The sequence below is a fragment of the Anomaloglossus baeobatrachus genome, chromosome 8 (assembly GCF_048569485.1).
Source record: "Anomaloglossus baeobatrachus isolate aAnoBae1 chromosome 8, aAnoBae1.hap1, whole genome shotgun sequence".
In the NCBI taxonomy this organism is placed as follows: domain Eukaryota; kingdom Metazoa; phylum Chordata; class Amphibia; order Anura; family Aromobatidae; genus Anomaloglossus; species Anomaloglossus baeobatrachus.
In genome coordinates, this window is record NC_134360.1 from 203,271,192 (window position 1) to 203,292,111 (window position 20,920).

Here is a 20,920-nt window from a genome sequence, read left to right on the forward strand (position 1 = left end):
ATTTTTTTTTTAATAGATTACAATCATATTGTATGGCACGGTGTACTTAAAATTGCTCATTTTGCAGTTCCACCCAGTAAATTCTTCTCTTTTTTACAAAGAAACAAGAAGTCTCTTTTCTCAGCATGCATCATACCTTGTCAACTTCTGTCCCAGCTGTTCCCTCCTCTTGCTGCCAGGGACTTTCACAGTGATGACTCATGCAGGGAAAAAATAAAAAAAGAGACTCCTTTCTACGTAGAGCTTACAAGGATTCAGCTAGTCAGTTTGGAATCATATGATATTGTAGACCTAATTGGGGGGGAGGAATGGGGAATTAACTGGGTAGAAAGGCAAAATGAGCAATTGTATGTACACTGTGTAATATGATGACTGCAATGTAAAAGAATAAAAACTTTGATAGGAGTGCCTCTTTAAAAGCAAAAAGTTGATTTGAAGTCATTTCCTGAAGACATTCCCTTTAAAGTGAAAAAAAAAAATCAAAACCCAAAAACACAAACATTGCATCACTTTTTGCCAATAATTCATGACAGAAAATCAAAGCTTTTAGATAGAAATACAATTTTCTTCTGTATGAAACTATAATTTGAAAGAAGAGCTTGTGATTTCATGATTTTGTGTAATTACCGGCGATGCCACTTCTGGATGTGTGCGTCCTCTGTTGTATGCAGGGCTTATCTCAACAGTCTGCCCATTAATTACACACAGGTAAACATCATCGTCCCCCTAGGAAAAAAAGAAGGGAATTTTGTTACTTACCGTAAATTCCTTTTCTTCTAGCTCTTATTGGGAGACCCAGACGATTGGGTGTATAGCACTGCCTCCGGAGGCCACACAAAGCAATTACACTAAAAAGTGTAAGGCCCCTCCCCTTCTGGCTATACACCCCCAGTGGGATCACTGGCTCACCAGTTTTAGTGCAAAAGCAAGAAGGAGGAAAGCCAATAACTGGTTTAAACAAATTCTCTCCGAGTAACATCGGAGAACTGAAAACCGTTCAACATGAACAACATGTGTACCCGCAAACAAACCAAAAATCCCGAAGGACAACAGGGCGGGTGCTGGGTCTCCCAATAAGAGCTAGAAGAAAAGGAATTTACGGTAAGTAACAAAATTCCCTTCTTCTTCAGCGCTCTATTGGGAGACCCAGACGATTGGGACGTCCAAAAGCTGTCCCTGGGTGGGTAAAGAAATACCTCATGTTAGAGCTGCAAGACAGCCCTCCCCTACGGGGAGGCAACTGCCGCCTGCAGGACTCTTCTACCTAGGCTGGCGTCCGCCGAAGCATAGGTATGCACCTGATAATGTTTGGTGAAAGTGTGCAGACTCGACCAGGTAGCTGCCTGGCACACCTGTTGAGCCGTAGCCTGGTGTCGTAATGCCCAGGATGCACCCACGGCTCTGGTAGAATGGGCCTTCAGCCCTGATGGAACCGGAAGCCCAGCAGAACGGTAGGCTTCAAGAATTGGTTCTTTGATCCATCGAGCCAAGGTGGCCTTAGAAGCCTGCGACCCTTTGCGCTGACCAGCGACAAGGACAAAGAGTGCATCCGAACGGCGCAAGGGCGCCGTGCGGGAAATGTAGATTCTGAGTGCTCTCACCAGATCTAACAAATGTAAATCCTTCTCATACCGATGAACTGCATGAGGACAAAACGAAGGCAAAGAGATATCCTGATTAAGATGAAAAGAGGATACCACCTTCGGGAGAAACTCCTGAATGGGGCGCAGCACAACCTTGTCCTGGTGGAAGACCAGGAAGGGAGCCTTGGATGATAGTGCTGCCAGCTCAGACACTCTCCGAAGAGATGTGATCGCTACCAGAAAAGCCACTTTCTGTGATAGTCTAGAAAGTGAAACCTCCCTCAGAGGCTCGAAGGGCGGCTTCTGGAGGGCAACTAGTACCCTGTTCAGATCCCATGGATCTAACGGCCGCTTGTACGGGGGTACGATATGGCAAACCCCCTGTAGGAACGTGCGCACCTTAGGAAGGCGTGCCAAACGCCTCTGAAAAAAGACGGATAGCGCCGAGACCTGACCTTTAAGGGAGCTGAGCGACAAACCTTTTTCTAACCCAGATTGCAGGAAAGAAAGAAAGGTAGGCAATGCAAATGGCCAGGGAGACACTCCCTGAGCAGAGGACCAGGATAAGAATATCCTCCACGTTCTGTGGTAGATCTTAGCGGACGTGGGCTTCCTAGCCTGTCTCATGGTGGCAACGACCCCTTGGGACAATCCTGAAGACGCTAGGATCCAGGACTCAATGGCCACACAGTCAGGTTCAGGGCCGCAGAATTCCGATGGAAAAACGGCCCTTGGGACAGTAAGTCTGGTCGATCTGGGAGTGCCCACGGTTGGCCGACCGTGAGCTGCCACAGATCCGGATACCACGCCCTCCTCGGCCAGTCTGGGGCGACAAGTATGACGCGGCTGCAATCGGATCTGATCTTGCGTAGCACTCTGGGCAAGAGTGCCAGAGGTGGAAACACATAAGGGAGCCGGAACTGCGACCAATCTTGCACTAGGGCATCTGCCGCCAGCGCTCTTTGATCGCGAGACCGTGCCATGAAGGTTGGGACCTTGTTGTGCCGTGACGCCATTAGGTCGACGTCCGGCACCCCCCAGCGGCGACAGATTTCCTGAAACACGTCTGGGTGAAGGGACCATTCCCCTGCGTCCATGCCCTGGCGACTGAGGAAGTCTGCTTCCCAGTTTTCTACGCCGGGGATGTGAACTGCGGATATGGTGGAGGCTGTGGCTTCCACCCACATCGGAATCCGCCGGACTTCCTGGAAGGCTTGCCGACTGCGTGTCCCCCCTTGGTGGTTGATGTATGCCACCGCTGTGGAGTTGTCCGACTGAATTCGGATCTGCCTTCCTTCCAGCCACTGCTGGAAGGCTAGTAGGGCAAGATACACTGCTCTGATTTCCAGAACATTGATCTGAAGGGTGGACTCCTGCTGAGACCACGTACCCTGAGCCCTGTGGTGGAGAAAAACTGCTCCCCACCCTGACAGACTCGCGTCTGTCGTGACCACCGCCCAAGACGGTGGTAGGAAGGATCTTCCCTGTGATAATGAGGTGGGAAGAAGCCACCACTGCAGAGAGTCTTTGGCCGTCTGGGAAAGGGAGACTTTCCTGTCCAGGGATGTTGACTTCCCGTCCCATTGGCGGAGAATGTCCCATTGAAGTGGACGCAGATGAAACTGCGCAAACGGAACCGCCTCTATTGCCGCCACCATCTTCCCGAGGAAGTGCATGAGGCGTCTTAAGGAGTGCGACTGACTTTGAAGGAGAGCCTGCACCCCAGTCTGTAGAGACCGCTGCTTGTCCAGCGGAAGCTTCACTATCGCTGAGAGAGTATGAAACTCCATGCCAAGATACGTTAGTGATTGGGTCGGTGACAGATTTGACTTTGGGAAGTTGATGATCCACCCGAACGCCTGGAGAGTCTCCAGTGCAACATTCAGGCTGAGTTGGCATGCCTCTTGAGAGGGTGCCTTGACCAGTAGATCGTCCAAGTAAGGGATCACAGAGTGTCCGTGAGAGTGCAAGACTGCTACCACTGCCGCCATGATCTTGGTGAACACCCGAGGGGCTGTCGCCAGACCAAATGGCAGAGCTACGAACTGAAGATGGTCGTCTCCTATCACGAAGCGTAGAAAGCGTTGGTGCTCTGTAGCAATCGGCACGTGGAGATAAGCATCTTTGATGTCTATTGATGCTATGAAATCTCCTTGAGACATTGAGGCAATGACTGAGCGGAGGGATTCCATCCGGAACCGCCTGGCGTTCACATGCTTGTTGAGCAGTTTTAGGTCCAGAACAGGACGGAAGGAGCCGTCCTTTTTTGGAACCACAAAGAGATTGGAGTAAAATCCTCGCCCCCGTTCCTGAGGGGGGACAGGGATCACGACTCCTTCTGCTCTTAGAGAGTCCACCGCCTACAGCAGGGCATCTGCTCGGTTGGGGTGTGGGGAGGTTCTGAAGAACCGAAGTGGAGGTCGAGAACTGAACTCGATTCTGTACCCGCGAGACAAAATGTCTGTTACCCACCGGTCCTTGACCTGTGACAGCCAAATGTCGCAAAAGCGGGAGAGCCTGCCACCGACCGAGGATGCGGAGGGAGGAGGCCGAAAGTCATGAGGTAGCCGCTTTGGAAGCGGTTCCTCCATTTGCTTTCCTGGGGCGTGAGTGAGCCCGCCAGGAATCTGAGCTCCCTTGTTCTTTCTGAGTCCTTTTGGACGAGGAGAATTGGGCCTTGCCCGAGCCTCGAAAGGACCGAAACCTCGACTGTCACTTTTTCTGTTGAGGTTTACTTGCTCTGGGCTGTGGTAAGGAAGAGTCCTTACCCTTGGACTGTTTTATGATTTCAGCCAATGGCTCACCAAACAGTCTGTCTCTAGATAATGGCAAGCTGGTTAAGCATTTTTTGGAACCAGCATCTGCTTTCCAGTCCTTTAACCACAAGGCTCTGCGCAAAACCACAGAATTTGCGGACGCCATAGCGGTACGGCTCGTAGATTCTAGGACAGCATTGATAGCATAGGTCGCAAACGCAGACATTTGCGAAGTTAGGGACGCCACCTGCGGCACTGCTGGATGTATGATAGCATCCACCTGTGCTAAACCAGCTGAAATAGCTTGGAGTGCCCACACGGCCGCGAATGCTGGAGCAAACGACGCGCCGATAGCTTCATAGACAGATTTCAACCAAAGGTCCATCTGTCTGTCGTTGGCATCTTTAAGTGAAGCGCCATCCTCTACTGCGACTATGGATCTAGCCGCAAGCTTGGAAATTGGGGGATCCACCTTTGGACACTGGGTCCAGCGTTTGGCCACCTCAGAGGGAAAAGGATAACGGGTATCCTTAGAACGTTTAGAGAAACGCTTGTCTGGATGAGCGTCGTGTTTCTGGATCGATTCTCTGAAGTCAGAGTGGTCCAAAAAAGCACTTAATTTACGCTTGGGATACAGGAAATGGAACTTCTCCTGCTGTGCCGCTGCCTCCTCTGCAGAAGGGGCTGGGGGAGAAATATCCAACAGCCTATTAATTGCCGATATAAGGTCATTAACCATGGCGTCACCATCAGGGGCATCCAGATTGAAAGGAGCCTCAGGATTAGAATCCTGATCACCGTCCTCAGTCTCATCACAGAGAGACTCTTCTCGCTGAGACCCTGAGCAGTGTGATGACGTGGAGGGTCTTTCCCAGCGAGCTCGCTTAGGCTGCCTGGGACTGTCATCTGAGTCAGAGACTTCAGCCTGTGATGCTTGAGACCCCCTTGAAGTACGGATTAGTTCCAACTGAGGGGGACCGGAGAGCATAGACACAGCAGTGTCCATGGTCTGAGTAACTGGCCTGGACTGCAAGGTCTCCAGGATTTTTGACATAGTCACAGACATTTTATCAGCAAAAACTGCAAAGTCTGTCCCCGTCACCGGGGCAGGGTTCACAGGCGTCTCTGCCTGGGCTACCACCACATTAGGCTCTGGCTGACGAAGTGCCACTGGGACTGAACATTGCACACAATGAGTCTTTGGAGCCTGCCGGTAGATCAGCCCCACATGCAGTACAAACAGTGTACACAGCCTGTGCCTTGGCACCCTTGCGTTTTGCGGATGACATGTTGCTGCCTCCTCAGAGCAGTACAGGGTGTCCAGCCAAGAAGCGACCTTACAGTGCAACTATATATATATATGGTACTAAGAAAAAAGTACACTAATATAACACTGAGGCACTAGTGGGGCCAGCACTAAAGTGCAGCTTACCGCCCGCTTAGGAGCGGGTGTGTGGTCGCCGAAATCCCTTTAGTCTGGGTCTCCCAGAGCCTGCTGCCTTTCCCCAGCCAGACCGCATGTGTAATGGCTGCCGGCGTCCTTGTGGAGAGGGGGGGCGGGCCCTGGGCGTATACAGACGAAGAGCGGGAAGCCTGCTTCCCACTGTGCCTAGTGAGAGGGCTGGAGCATGTAAATAAAGCTCCAGCCCTCGGCGCTGCCAATTGAGCAGCGTCTCTCCCCTACCCTGATTGACAGGGTGGGGGCGGGAACGAAGCGGCGCTAGGCCGCAGAAGCCGGGGGCTAAAGTTAGAAGCGCCGCCGCCGTAAAAGCGCGGTCGGCGCAAAGTCCCCGGCGCACCACAAGTCGCAGCTGCGCCGCCGCTTCAGTAGCGGTCGGCGCAGTAGTTCCCAACATGTAACGTCACTCAGCAAAGCTGCAGTGACCTAACCCCAGCGCACAGCGCTACTGTCCCTGGCGCACTATAACGCTCAGCAAGCCTTGAGAGTGTCCGTGCCTGCCGGGGACACAGAGTACCTGAAAGTTGCAGGGCCTTGTCCCTGAACGGCACTCCCGCTCCAAATCCAGCAGGTTCTCTGGGTCTGTGGATGGAGCCCGGCCTCAGGGCTTGGAGGCCGGTAAGATCCCACTTCCACAGAGCCCTCCAGGGGATGTGGAAGGAAAACAGCATGTGGGCTCCAGCCTCTGTACCAGCAATAGGTACCTCAACCTTACAAGCACCACCGCGGGTGAGAAGGGAGCATGCTGGGGGCCCCATATGGGCCCTCTTTTCTTCCATCCGATATAGCCAGCAGCTACTGCTGACTACAAACAGTGGAGCTATGCGTGGATGTCTGACCTCCTTCGCACAAAGCAGAAAACTGGTGAGCCAGTGATCCCACTGGGGGTGTATAGCCAGAAGGGGAGGGGCCTTACACTTTTTAGTGTAATTGCTTTGTGTGGCCTCCGGAGGCAGTGCTATACACCCAATCGTCTGGGTCTCCCAATAGAGCGCTGAAGAAAAAAAAAAAACCACAAACATCAAAACTATTAGTAGGTGCAAGAAAACCCCAAAACCTTGAAGTGGGGTTTTAATATGCCCTCACCTTTTGTTACACTTACGACCAATGAGAACTTTTGGTAACTTCATTAAAATAGAGATTCCTTTGAATTATGATAAATACTACTAATCAAAAAAAAAAAAAAAAAAAAAGGAAGAAGAGCTAGGAGGTGGTTTCCTTTTTGCTCAAATAAAAAGTAACCGCTGCAGCCAATTACATGGCAGCAGCGGTCCCCAACCAAAAGAAGAGGGCAAGAGGCAGAAGTACGTGGAAGTGTTGTGTGTTCAATAAATGATTATGGTTTTTTTTATGTTGCGATCATCCTAAGCCCACTTTGCCCTATAAAAAGTAGTGGACAACCCTCTGAGTCCTAAATATACTGAATAACAATTGCAAATGGAGAAGGGGAATTTGAGAAAAGAGCGAGCGCGAAAGAAGAGCGCGAAAGAAGAGCGCGAAAGAAGAGCGCGAAAGAAGAGCGCGAAAGAAGAGCGCGAAAGAAGAGCGCGAAAGAAGAGCGCGAAAGAAAGAACATAAGGAAGACCATGCAAATTTACATTCACTAGCAGGGGGGGGGAAAACAAAACAAAAACAAAAATGCAATAAAAAGGAAAAAAAAAATATTTTTTTTTTCTTTCTTCAAATCTACTGTCTGTACTCACCATCCACTGGTCATGTGATAAGGCAAACGATAAGTATCCTTTTACTGCTCCACTCATTTCAATCAGCATAGAGTCGTCTTCTCTCCTGAAGGACAGGAAGAAGCAGTGCAGTTCTCGGCGAGGATCACACGACGTGGGGCTCCTGACACAGAATTTGTTGATTCCACATCCAGATGAGCTGATCTGCAAATACAATAAACCAACGTTATTTTTCTACATTATTCATAATGCCAGAAGGTTAGTATCACGTGTGGCCACCAGATGGCACCCTCCTGCTATGAGCAACTACAGCAATTGGTATTGGTGATAATATTCCCTGGATATCGATTTAAAATAGAAACCATGAACTTCATGCTAAATCGATTGTGGACGTTCTCTAGAGACACATTTGCTAGGTTTTTTCAGCTGGCACCTATACACACTTGTAGGATGTGCAGGTCAGTCTTTTGAAATATTTGCAGTGAGTTTTTCTGACTGAGCACTCCGCCCTATAAACCAGGCTGTGTTCACAATCCTTATACCAGGAGTCCTAGATGCCCAGACATGGAGGTTAGTCCAGATAGTGGCATTTCAAGTTAGATTTTTAGTCTAGCTGCCCAGACAAGGATGTTTTTAACCTAGATAGTGGCATTTTAGTTAGGGACCCGGAATAAAGGGAATTTTGTTTACTTACCGTAAATTCCTTTTCTTCTAGCTCCTATTGGGAGACCCAGACAATTGGGTGTATAGCTTCTGCCTCCGGAGGCCACACAAAGTATTACACTCAAAAGTGTAACCCCTCCCCTCTGCTATACACCCCCCCGTGCATCACGGGCTCCTCAGTTTTGGTGCAAAAGCAGGAAGGAGAAAACTTATAAATTGGTCTAGGGTAAATTCAATCCGAAGGATGTTCGGAGAACTGAAGACCATGAACCATAAGAACAAATCAACATCAACAACATGTGTACACAAAAGAACAAACAGCCCGAAGGGCACAGGGGTGGGTGCTGGGTCTCCCAATAGGAGCTAGAAGAAAAGGAATTTACGGTAAGTAAACAAAATTCCCTTCTTCTTTGTCGCTCCATTGGGAGACCCAGACAATTGGGACGTCCAAAAGCAGTCCCTGGGTGGGTAAAAGAATACCTCGATAAAAAGAGCCGAAAACGACCCCCTCTTACAGGTGGGCATCCGCCGCCTGAAGGACTCGCCTACCTAGACTGGCGTCTGCCGAAGCATAGGTATGCACATGATAGTGTTTCGTGAAAGTGTGCAGACTAGACCAGGTAGCTGCCTGACACACCTGCTGAGCCGTAGCCCGGTGCCGCAATGCCCAGGACGCACCCACGGCTCTGGTAGAATGGGCTTTCAGCCCCAAAGGAAGCGGAAGCCCAGAAGAACGGTAGGCTTCAAGAATCGGTTCCTTGATCCACCGAGCCAAGGTTGACTTGGAAGCCTGCGAACCCTTACGCTAGCCAGCGACAAGGACAAAGAGGGCATCTGAACGGCGCAGGGGCGCCGTGCGAGACACGTAGAGCCGGAGTGCTCTCACCAGATCTAACGAGTGCAAATCCTTTTCACATTGGTGAACTGGATGAGGGCAAAATGAAGGTAAGGAGATATCCTGATTGAGATGAAAAGGGGATACCACCTTAGGGAGAAATTCCGGGACCGGACGCAGAACCACCTTATCCTGGTGAAAAACCAGGAAGGGGGCTTTGCATGACAGCGCTGCCAGCTCCGACACTCTACGGAGCGATGTAACTGCCACTAGAAATGCCACCTTCTGCGAAAGACGTGATAAAGAGACATCCCGCAGCGGCTCGAAAGGTGGTTTCTGAAGAGCCGTTAGCACCCTGTTAAGGTCCCAGGGTTCCAGCGGACGCTTGTAAGGTGGGACTATGTGGCAAACTCCCTGCAGGAACGTGCGGACCTGCGGAAGCCTGGCTAGACGCTTTTGAAAAAATACGGATAGCGCCGATTACTTGTCCCTTGAGAGAGCCGAGAGACAAACCCTTGTCCATTCCGGATTGAAGGAATGAAAGAAAAGTGGGTAAGGCAAAGGGCCAGGTAGTAAAACCCTTATCAGAGCACCAGGATAAGAAGATCCTCCAAGCCCTGTGATAGATCTTGGCGGACGTTGGTTTCCTGGCCTGTCTCATAGTGGCAATGACATCTTGAGATAACCCTGAGGACGCTAGGAGCCAGGACTCAATGGCCACACAGTCAGGTTGAGGGCCGCAGAATTCAGATGGAAAAACGGCCCTTGAGACAGCAAGTCTGGTCGGTCTGGGAGCGCCCACGGTTGACCCACCGTGAGATGCCACAGATCCGGGTACCACGACCGCCTCGGCCAATCTGGGGGGACGAGAATGGCGCGACAACAGTCGGACCTGATTTTGCGCAGCACTCTGGGCAGCATCGCCAGAGGAGGAAATACATAGGGCAGTCGAAACTGCGACCAATCCTGAACTAATGCGTCCGCCGCCAGAGCTCTGTGATCTTGAGACCGGGCCATGAATGCCGGGACTTTGTTGTTGTGCCGTGACGCCATGAGATCGACGTCCGGCGTTCCCCAGCGGCGACAGATCTCTCGAAACACGTCTGGGTGAAGAGACCATTCCCCCGCGTCCATGCCCTGTCGGCTGAGAAAATCTGCTTCCCAGTTTTCTACTCCCGGGATGTGAACTGCGGAGATGGTGGAAGCTGTGGCTCCCACCCACTGCAGAATCCGTCGGACTTCCTGGAAGGCTTGACGACTGCGAGTGCCGCCTTAGTGGTTGATGTATGCGACGGCAGTTGCGTTGTCCGACTGGATCCGGATCTGCCTGCCCTCCAGCCACCGATGAAAGGTCAATAGGGCTAGATACACTGCCCTTATCTCCAGAATATTGATCTGAAGGGATGACTATCGGAGTCCAGGTTCCCTGAGCCCTGTGGTGGAGAAAAACCGCCCCCCACCCTGACAGGCTCGCGTCCGTGGTGACCACAGCCCAGGTGGGGGGTAGGAAGGATTTTCCCTGCGATAGAGAGTTGGGAAGGAGCCACCACTGAAGTGACGTCTTGGTTGCAAGGGAAAGAGACGTTCCTGTCGAGTGAAGTCGACCTCCTGTCCCATTTGTGGAGAATGTCCCACTGGAGTGGCCGCAGATGGAATTACGCGAAGGGCACTGCCTCCATCGCTGCCACCATCTTCCCCAGGAAGTGCATGAGGCGCCTCAAGGGGTGTGACTGACCCCGAAGAAGAGATTGCACCCCTGCCTGCAGCGAAAGCTGTTTGTCCAGCGGTAGCATGACTACTGCTGACTGAGTATGAAACTCCATCCCAAGGTACGTCAGTGATTGGGTCGGTGTCAACTTGGATTTTGGGAAGTTGATGATCCACCCGAACTGCTGGAGAGTCGCCAGAGCGACGGAAAGGCTGTTTTGACACGCCATCTGAGAGGGTGCCCTGACCAGAAGATCGTCTAAGTAGGGAATCCCCGAGTGACCCTGAGAGTGGAGGACCGCCACAACAGATGCCATGACCTTGGTGAACACCCGTGGGGCTGTCGCCAGGCTGAAAGGCAATGCCACGAACTGAAGGTGTTCGTCCCCGATGGCGAAACGCAAAAAGCGTTGATGTTCGGGTGCGATCGGCACATGGAGATATGCATCCTTGATGTCGATCGATGCTAGGAAGTCTCCTTGTGACATCGAAGCGATGACCGAGCGGAGAGATTCCATCCGAAACTGTCTGGTGCTCATATGTCTGTTGAGCAGTTTGAGGTCCAGAACGGGACGGAACGAGCCGTCCTTCTTTGACACCACAAACAAGTTGGAGTAAAAGCCGCGACCATGTTCCTGGAGGGGAACAGGGATCACAACTCCTTCTGTCTTCAGAGCGTTCACCGCCTGAAAAAGTGCATCGGCTCGCTCGGGGGGCGGAGATGTTCTGAAGAAACGAGTCGGGGGACGAGAGCTGAACTCTATCCTGTAACCGTGAGACAGAATGTCTCTCACCCATCGGTCTTGAACATGTGGCCACCAGGCGTCGCAAAAGCGGGAGAGCCTGCCACCGACCGAGGATGAGGTTCGGGGATGCCGAGAGTCATGAAGAGGCTGCCTTGGAGGCATTGCCTCCGGCGGGTTTTTGGAGGCGTGACTTAGCCCGCCACGCATAGGAGTTCCTCTGGCCTTTCTCCGGCCTGCTGGACGAAGAGGATTGGGGCTTGGCGGAGGGACGAAAGGACCGAAACCTCGATTGTATTTTTCCGTTGCTGAGGTCTCTTTGGTTTGGACTGGGGTAAGGAGGAGTCCTTTCCCTTGGATTCCTTAATAATCTCATCCAATCGTTCACCAAACAAGCGGTCGCCAGCAAACGGCAAACCGGTTAAGAACCTCTTGGAAGCCGAGTCTGCCTTCCATTCGCGCAGCCACATGGCCCTGCGGACTGCCACAGAGTTAGCGGATGCCACCGCTGTACGGCTAGCAGAGTCTAGAACTGCGTTCATGGCGTAGGAAGAAAAAGCTGACACCTGAGAAGTCAAAGACGCAACCTGCGGAGCAGAATTACGTGTGACCGCATTAATCTCAGCCAGACAAGCTGAAATAGCTTGGAGTGCCCACACGGCTGCAAAAGCCGGGGCAAAAGACGCGCCCGTGGCTTCATAGATGGATTTCACCAGGAGCTCTATCTGCCTGTCAGTGGCATCCTTTAGCGATGAGCCATCTGCAACCGATACCACAGATCTAGCCGCCAATCTAGAGACTGGGGGATCCACCTTGGGACATTGAACCCAACCCTTAACAACGTCAGAGGGGAAGGGGTAACGTGTGTCAGTAAGGCGCTTAGTAAAGCGCTTGTCCGGAACCGCTCTGGGCTTCTGGACAGCATCTCTGAAGTTAGAGTGATCGAAAAACGCACTCCGTGTACGTTTAGGGAACCGAAACTGGTGTTTCTCCTGCTGAGAAGTCGACTCCTCTACAGGTGGCGGCGGGGGAGAGATAGCTAACACCTGGTTGATGGACGAGATAAGGTCATTTACTATGGTGTCCCCTTCAGGTGTATCAAGATTGAGAGCAACGTCAGGGTCAGAGCCCTGAGCTGCGACGTCCGCCTCGTCCTCCAGAGAGTCCTCACGCTGGGAACCCGAGCAGCGTGAAGAAGTCGGGGAAGATTCCCAGCGGGCCCGCTTAGCCGGTCTGGGACTGTGGTCCGGGCCGGAGTCCTCCACGTGAGACTTAGGGCCCCCCCTGGGAACGTGCTGCGGCGCGGACAGAGAGGGGCCTGGAGGCGAAGATCCAACAGGGCCCGGGGCCTGTGTAAGGACCGGTCTGGACTGCAAAGCTTCAAGCAGCTTGGCAGACCATTTGTCCATAGACTGAGCCATGGATTGTGAAAGTGACTCTGAGAGCTTGTCAGCAAAAACTGCAAACTCTGTCCCTGCCGCCTGGACAGGGGGTGGCAAGGGGTTCTACCTGAGCCGAGGGGCTCACTAGTGACCGAGGCTCCGGCTGAGCAAGCAAAACAGGGGTTGAGCATTGCTCACAGTGAGGGTAGGTGGAACCCGCAGGTAACTTAGCCGCACAAGAGGTACAGGTCGCAAAATAACCCTGTGCCTTGGCACCCTTGCTCCTTGTGGACGACATGCTGTTGTCTCCTAGGAGAGTGATCACTGAGGGTATATGGGAAGGGTATACAGCCCGACCGAACAGAAATATATAAATATATATATAGTATCTATTCCGGCACCCTAAGGGGACCAGCACCGGGTGACCGGTGTGGCTTACCGACCGCTAAAAAGCGGAGTGTGTGTCCTCCAGATTCCCTGCCTTAGGTCTCCCAGCGTTGCAAAGCTCTTTCCAGGAAATCCTCCACAGGCAGAATGCCAAAGAAATAGCTGCCGGAGCTCTCAGGGGAGGAGTGGAGCCGTGGGCGGCGTTAGAAAAAGTGCGGGAATCTGGAGTCCCCACAGTGATCAGTGAGGGGGGAGGAAACCTACAGGATGCTCCGGCCCTCACATCTGACGTCAGGTCGGCAGTCCCGCCCCTACCCCTGATAGACAGGCCCGGGGGCGGGAGTTTTGCTACTAGGCCGCAATTGAAGCCGGGGACTAAATTTAAGACCGCGGTCGACAAACAGGCGCGGTCGGCGCGGAAGTCCGCCGGCCGTCACAAATAAGCAGCTGCTGCAGCGTCCGGGATGAAGGCGCTCCATGCACATCCCCCATGGGGATACAGAGTACATTAGTGATGCAGGGCCCGGTCCCTGAGGATAAATAAACTCCTGTCCGACAGATTCCCACAGGGGCTGCGGAGGGAGCACTGTCCCAGTGAATGGATGACCGCTCAGGATCCCACTTCTCCCAGAGCCGCTAAGGGATGGTGAAGGAGACGGCATGAGGCTCCGGCCTTTGTACCCACAATGGGTACCTCAACCTTAACAGCACCGCCGACGTAGTGGGGTGAGAAGGGAACATGCCGGGGGCCCCGTGGGGGCCCACTTTTCTTCCAACCGATATAACTAAAATGAGAATGCATGAGTGGATGTGTGCCTCCTTCCACACAAAGCATAAAACTGAGGAGCCCGTGATGCACGGGAGGGTGTATAGGCAGAGGGGAGGGGTTACACTTTTTAAAGTGTAATACTTTGTGTGGCCTCCGGAGGCAGAAGCTATACACCCCAATTGTCTGGGTCTCCCAATGGAACGACAAAGAAAAGGAATTTATGGTAAGTAAACAAAATTCCCTTTTTCTTTGTCGCTACATTGGGAGACCCAGACAATTGGGACGTCCAAGAGCAGTCCCTGGGTGGGTAAAACAATACCTCAATAAAAAGAGCCGAAAACGGCCCCCTCTTACAGGTGGGCAACCGCCGCCTGGAGGACTCGCCTACCTAGACTGGCGTCTGCCGAAGCATAGGTATGCACTTGATAGTGCTTCGTGAAAGTGTGCAGACTAGACCACGTAGCTGCCTGACACACCTGCTGAGCCGTCGCCCGGTGCCGCAAAGCCCAGGACGCACCTACGGCTCTGGTAGAATGGGCTTTCAACCCTGAAGGAAGTGGAAGCCCAGAAGTACGGTAGGCCTCGAGAATCGGTTCCTTGATCCACCGAGCCAAGGTTGACTTGGAGGCCTGAGAGCCCTTACGCTGGCCAGCGACAAGGACAAAGAGCGCGTCTGAACGGCGCAGGGGCGCCGTGCGAGACACGTAGAACCGGAGTGCTCTCACTAGATCCAAAGAGTGCAAATCCTTTTCACACTGGTGAATTGGATTAGGGCAAAAGGAAGGCAAGGAGATATCCTGATTTAGATGAAAAGGGGATACCACCTTAGGGAGAAATTCCGGGACAGGACGCAGAACCACCTTATCCTGGTGGAAAACCAGGAAGGGGGCTTGCATGACAGCGCTGCAAGCTCAGACACTCTCCGAAGTGATATGACTGCCACCAGGAAGGCCACCTTCTGAGAAAGACGGGAGAGAGAGACATCCCGCAGCGGCTCAAAAGGCGGCTTTTGAAGAGCCGTTGAACCCTGTTAAGATCCCAAGGCTCCAACGGACGTTTGTAAGGTGGGACCATGTGGCAAACCCCCTGCAGGAACGTGCGGACCTGCGGAAGCCTGGCTAGACGCTTTTGAAAAAACACAGAGCGCCGACACTTGGCCCTTGAGAGAGCCGAGGGACAAACCCTTGTCCATTCCAGATTGTAGGAATGAAAGGAATGTGGGTAAGGCAAACGGCCATGGAGGAAAACCGTTATCAGAGAACCAGGATAAGAAGATTTGCCAAGACCTGTAATAGATCTTGGCGGACGTTGGCTTCCTGGCTTGTCTCATGGTGGCAATGACATCCTGAGATAACCCTGAAGACGCTAGGAGCCAGGACTCAATGGCCACACAGTCAGGTTGAGGGCCACAGAATTCAGATGGAAAAACGGCCCTTGTGACAGCAAGTCTGGGCGGTCTGGAAGTGCCCACGGTTGACCCACCGTGAGATGCCACAAATCCGGATACCACGACCGCCTCGGCCAGTTTGGAGCGACGAGAATGGCGCGACGGCAGTCGGACCGGATCTTGCGTAGTACCCTGGGCAGCATCGCCAGAGGGGGAAACACATATGGCAGTCGAAACTGCGACCAATCCTGGACCAGAGCGTCCGCTGCCAGAGCTCTGTGATCCTGAGACCGTGCCATGAAGGCCGGGACCTTGTTGTTGTGTCGTGACGCCATGAGATCGACATCCGGCGTTCCCCAGCGGCGACAGATCTCTCGAAACACGTCTGGGTGAAGAGACCATTCCCCCGCGTCCATGCCCTGACTGAGAAAATCTGCTTCCCAGTTTTCTACGCCCGGCATGTGAACTGCGGAGATGGTGGAGCCTGTGACTTCCACCCACTGCAGAATCCGCCCGACTTCCTGGAAGGCTTGAAGACTGCGAGTGCTGCCTTGGTGGTTGATGTAGGCGACGGCAGTGGCGTTGTCCGACTGGATTCGGATCTGCCTGCCCTCCAGCCACCGATGGAAAGCCAATAGGGCTAGATATACTGCCCTTATCTCCAGAATATTGATCTGAAGGGACGATTCTATTGGAGTCCAGGTTCCTTGAGCCCTGTGGTGGAGAAAAACCGCTCCCCAACCTGACAGGCTCACGTCCGTGGTGACCACGGCCCAGGTTGGGGGGGAGGAAGGATTTTCCCCGAGACAGAGATGTGGGTAGGAGCCACCACTGAAGTGATGTTTTGGTTGCAAGGGAAAGAGATGTTCTTGTCGAGGGAAGCCGAACTCTTGTCCCATTTGCGAAGAATGTCCCATTGGAGTGGCCGTAGATGGAATTGCGCGAACGGCACTGCCTCCATAGCTGCAACCATCTTCCCCAGGAAGTGCATGAGGCGCCTTAAGGGGTGTGACTGACTCCGAAGAAGTGACTGCACCCCCGCCTGCAGAGAAAGCCGTTTGTCCCACAGTAGCTTGACTAACGCTGGCTGGGTATGAAACTCCATCCCGAGGTAAGTCAGTGATTGGGTCGGCGTCAACTTGGATTTCGGGAAATTGATGATCCACCCGAACTGCTGGAGTGTCGCCAGAGTGACGGTAAGACTTTGTTGACACGCCACCCGAGAAGGGGCCCTGACTAGATCGTCCAAGTAGGGGGATCACCGAGTGGCCCTGAGAGTGCAGGACCGCCACGACGGATGCCATGACTTTGGTGAAAACTCGTGGGGCTGTCGCCAGGCCGAAGGGCAATGCGACGAACTGGAGGTGTTCGTTCCCGATGGTGAAACGCAGGAAACAATGTTCGGGTGCGATCGGCACATGGAGATAAGCATCTTTGATGTCGATCGATGCTAGGAAGTCTCCTTGTGACATCGAGGCGATGACCGAGCGGAGAGATTCCATCCGAAACCATCTGGTTCTCACATGTCTGTTGAGCAGCTTGAGGTCCAAAATGGGACGGAATGACCCGTCCTTTTTTGGCACCACGAACAAGTTGGAGTAAAATCCGCGACCACGTTCCTGAAGGGGAACGGGAATCACAACTCCTTCTATCTTTAGAGCGTCCACTGCCTGAAAAAGTGTGTCGGCCTGTGCGGGGGGTGGGGAGGTTCTGAAAAAACGAGCCGTAGGTCGAGAACTGAACTCTATCCTGTAACCATGAGACAGAATGTCTCTCACCCATCGGTCTTGAACGTGTGGCCACCAGGCGTCGCCAAAGCGGGAGAGCCTGCCACCGACCGAGGATGTGGCTAGATGAGGCCGAGAGTCATGAGGAGGCCGTCTTTGAGGCAGTGCCTCCTGCGGCCTTTTGGGGGCATGACTTGGACCGCCACGCATAGGAGTTCCTCTGGCCTTTCTCCGGCCTGTTGGACGAAGAGGATTGGGGCTTGGCGGAGGGACGAAAGGACCGAAACCTCGATTGGATTTTTCTCTGCTGAGGTCTCTTAGGTTTGGACTGGGGTAAGAAGGAGTCCTTTCCCGAGGATTCCTTAATAATCTCATCCAACCGTTCGCCAGAAAAAGGCAAACCAGTTAAGAACCTTTTGGAAGCAGAGTCTGCTTTCCATTCGCGCAGCCACATGGCCCTGCGGACTGCCACGGAGTTAGCGGATGCTACAGCCGTACGGCTAGCGGAGTCCAGGACGGCGTTCATGGCGTAGGACGAAAATGCTGATGCCTGAGAGGTCAAGGAAGACACATGCGGAGCAGAATTCCGCGTGACAGCATTAATCTCAGTCAGACATGCCGAGATTGCTTGGAGAGCCCACACAGCCGCAAAGGCCGGGGCAAAAGACGCGCCCGTGGCCTCATAAATAGACTTCACCAAGAGCTCTGTCTGTCAGTGGCATCCATCAGGGATGAGCCATCGGCAACAGACACAACGGACCTAGCAGCCAATCTAGAGACTGGAGGATCCACTTTGGGAGAGTGTGCCCAGCCCTTAACGACTTCAGGCGGAGAGGGATAACGCGTGTCAGTGTGCCGTTTAGCAAAGCGCTTGTCCGGGACCGCTCTGGGCTTCTGGATAGCGTCCCTGAAGTTAGAGTGATCAAAAAACGTATTGCGCGTACGTTTGGGGAATCGAAATTGGTGTTTCTCCTGCTGAGAAGCCGACTCCTCTGCAGAAGGAGGTGGTGGTGAGAGATCCAACACCTGGTTGATGGACGAGATAAGATCATTTACTAAGGCGTCCCCCTCAGGGGTATCAAGGTTAAGGGCGAAGTCCGGGTCAGAGCCCTGAGCTCCCACGTCCGCCTCGTCTTCCTGAGAGCCCTCAAACTGGGATCCAGAGCAGCGTGAGGAGGTCGGGGAAGAAACCCAGCGAGGCCGCTTAGCAGGTCTGGGGCTGCGATCCGGGCAGGAGTCCTCCGCCTGGGACCTAGGGGCTATCCTGGGAGCGCGCTGCGGCGCGGACCGAGAAGGGCCTGGAGGAGACAAACTAACAGGGGCCGGGGCCTGTGAAGGGCCCGGTCTGGACTGCAATGCCTCAAGCAGCTTAGATGACCATTTGTCCATAGACTGCAATGGAATGAGAAAGTGACAGAGAGTTTCTCAGCGAAAGAGGCCAACGACGGTGACTCTGTCCCTGCAGCCTGCTCAGGGGGAGCAGGGGGATCTACCTGAGCCGAGGGGCCCACAAGTGCCCGAGGCTCCGGCTGAGCAAGCGTGGCAGGAGTCGAGCATTGATCACAGTGAGGGTAGGTTGATCCCGCAGGCAACATAGCCCCACAAGAGGTACAGGCCGCGAAAAAAATCTGTGCCTTAGTAGCTTTGCTCCTTATGGACGACATGCTGTTGTCTCTTAGGAGAGTGACCACTGAGGGTATATGGGAAAAGGGTATACCGCCTTTCCGAACAGATATATATATCTCTATGATAGAGATAGAGATATCTCTCTCTATGATAGAGATAGAGATATCTCTCTCTATGATAGAGATAGAGATATCTCTCTCTATGATAGAGATAGAGATATCTCTCTCTATGATAGAGATAGAGATATCTCTCTCTATGATAGAGATAGAGATATCTCTCTCTATGATAGAGATAGAGATATCTCTCTCTATGATAGAGATAGAGATATCTCTCTATGATAGAGATAGAGATATCTCTCTCTATGATAGAGATAGAGATATATATCTCTATGATATATATGAGATATATATCTCTATGATATATATGCTGGTCCCCCTAAGGTGCCGGGATATATATTATCCGGCAGAATGCTAAAAATGGCCGCCGGAGCTCTCAGGGGGGAAGTGGAGCCGAGGGCGGCGCCAGCAGAGAGCGGGAATCTGGAGTCCCCAAAGTGGTCAATGAGGGGGGAGGGAGACATGCAGGATGCTCCAGCCCTCAAGGCCGACGTCATGTCGGTAATCCCGCCCTTACCCCTGACAGGCAGGCTCGGGGGCGGGATTTTTCGGACTAGGCCGCGGCGAAGTCGGGGGCTAAATTTAAGGCCGCGCCCGACAAGCAGGCACGGTCGGCGCGGAAGTCCGCCGAAAAGACAACGGACGGAACTACCGCGGCTTCCGGGGAGAAGGTGCGGCCCCTGTACAGTCCCCACATGAGGATACAGAGTACCTTCAAGTTGCAGGGCCCGGTCCCTGGGGATGAAGAAGCTGCGGTCCGGCAGGTTCCACCAGGGGCTGCGGATGGAGCACGGTCCCAGCACATTGATGAGCGCATAGGATCCCACTTCTCCCAGAGCCGCATAAGGGATGGTGAAGGAGACGGCATGTGGCTCCAGCCTCCGTACCCGCAATGGGTACCTCAACCTTAACAACACCGCCGACTTAGTGGGGTGAGAAGGGAACATGCCGGGGACCCCATCGGGGACCTCTTTTCTTCCATCCGACATAACTATGTATGAGAATGCATGAGTGGATGTGTGCCTCCTTCCACACAAAGCATAAAACTGAGGAGCCCGTGGTCCACGGGAGGGTGTATAGGCAGAGGGGAGGGGTTACACTTTTTTAAAAGTGTAATACTTTGTGTGGCCTCCGGAGGCAGAAGCTATACACCCAATTGTCTGGGTCTCCCAATGGAGCGACAAAGAAATTGAGATTTACCTTGCCGTTTGGTTTCCGGGCTTACATGCATTGGCCAATTCATAAACTAAAAATCTCATTTTTTCATATAGCAGTAATGCAGTACCAGAGTTCCCTTACACATTGATGGCATTTAGTGTGCGGCTGTATCCATTTTGTATTTGCTAGGTTTTTTCAGCTGGCACCTATACACACTTGTAGGATGTGCAGGTCAGTCTTTTGAAATATTTGCAGTTCTCTAGAGACAAACTGCCTGAAAAATATTTGTGCAGTGTTGAGCTAATGAAGGTTAAAAGCTATTCTATTGACTGGATTAAAGAATATTTGCTCTGCACTTTTATTTTTATTAAATAAATAATAAAAAAAGTAAAATCCATTGCGTATGTTAAAAATGTCGGCCCATTTGCCATCTCGGTTGGATTGTCTATTCTGCTGGCTGCAGATGGAGTTAACTGAGGGTCTGTGAGTGAGCCAATTCTATTTCAAAAGTGTATAAAACTTTTAGCTTCTGTTTTTCGAGCTGCTCTGCAGATTTTTTATAATAAAGTTGTACTAAAATTTGTGTTATAAGCAAAATGAAGTTTAGTTAAAAAGATGGAAGCTGAAAGGTATAAACTCTCCCATTAGAAAGAATTCACTCTTTGACTTTCAGTTAACTCCTTTTGCAGCCAGCAGAATACACAAAGAAACAAAGAGGCTAACATTTTTGAAGACACTCAGTTATTTTTGACAAAAAGACACATGCAATTGAGAAAAACAAAAAATAAAAGCCGGGGGGGGGGGGGGGAGGGCTTGAGGGATGATACAAGAGCCACAGATACAAACAAAATTACTGGAGCTTGTCTGATTAGGCAGACAGGGGGCAGCAGAAGGGAGTTAAGGCCACTTTACACGCTGCGATCTTGCTTTCAATGTCGCT

General features: G+C 52.3%; 1 protein-coding gene across 1 annotated transcript in view; it reads right to left on the minus strand.

Moving 5' to 3' along the window:
- The window catches only part of LOC142248783 (putative ferric-chelate reductase 1), a 92,573-nt gene that overhangs the window by 39,246 nt on the left and 32,407 nt on the right, over nucleotides 1–20,920 (minus strand). Inside the window, exons 6-7 of the mRNA XM_075320083.1 lie at nucleotides 7,502–7,684; nucleotides 628–726 (exon numbers count right to left, since the gene is read on the minus strand). Of these exons, the coding sequence (XP_075176198.1) occupies nucleotides 628–726; nucleotides 7,502–7,684 (282 nt within the window). The remainder of the gene's footprint in view (nucleotides 1–627; nucleotides 727–7,501; nucleotides 7,685–20,920) is intronic.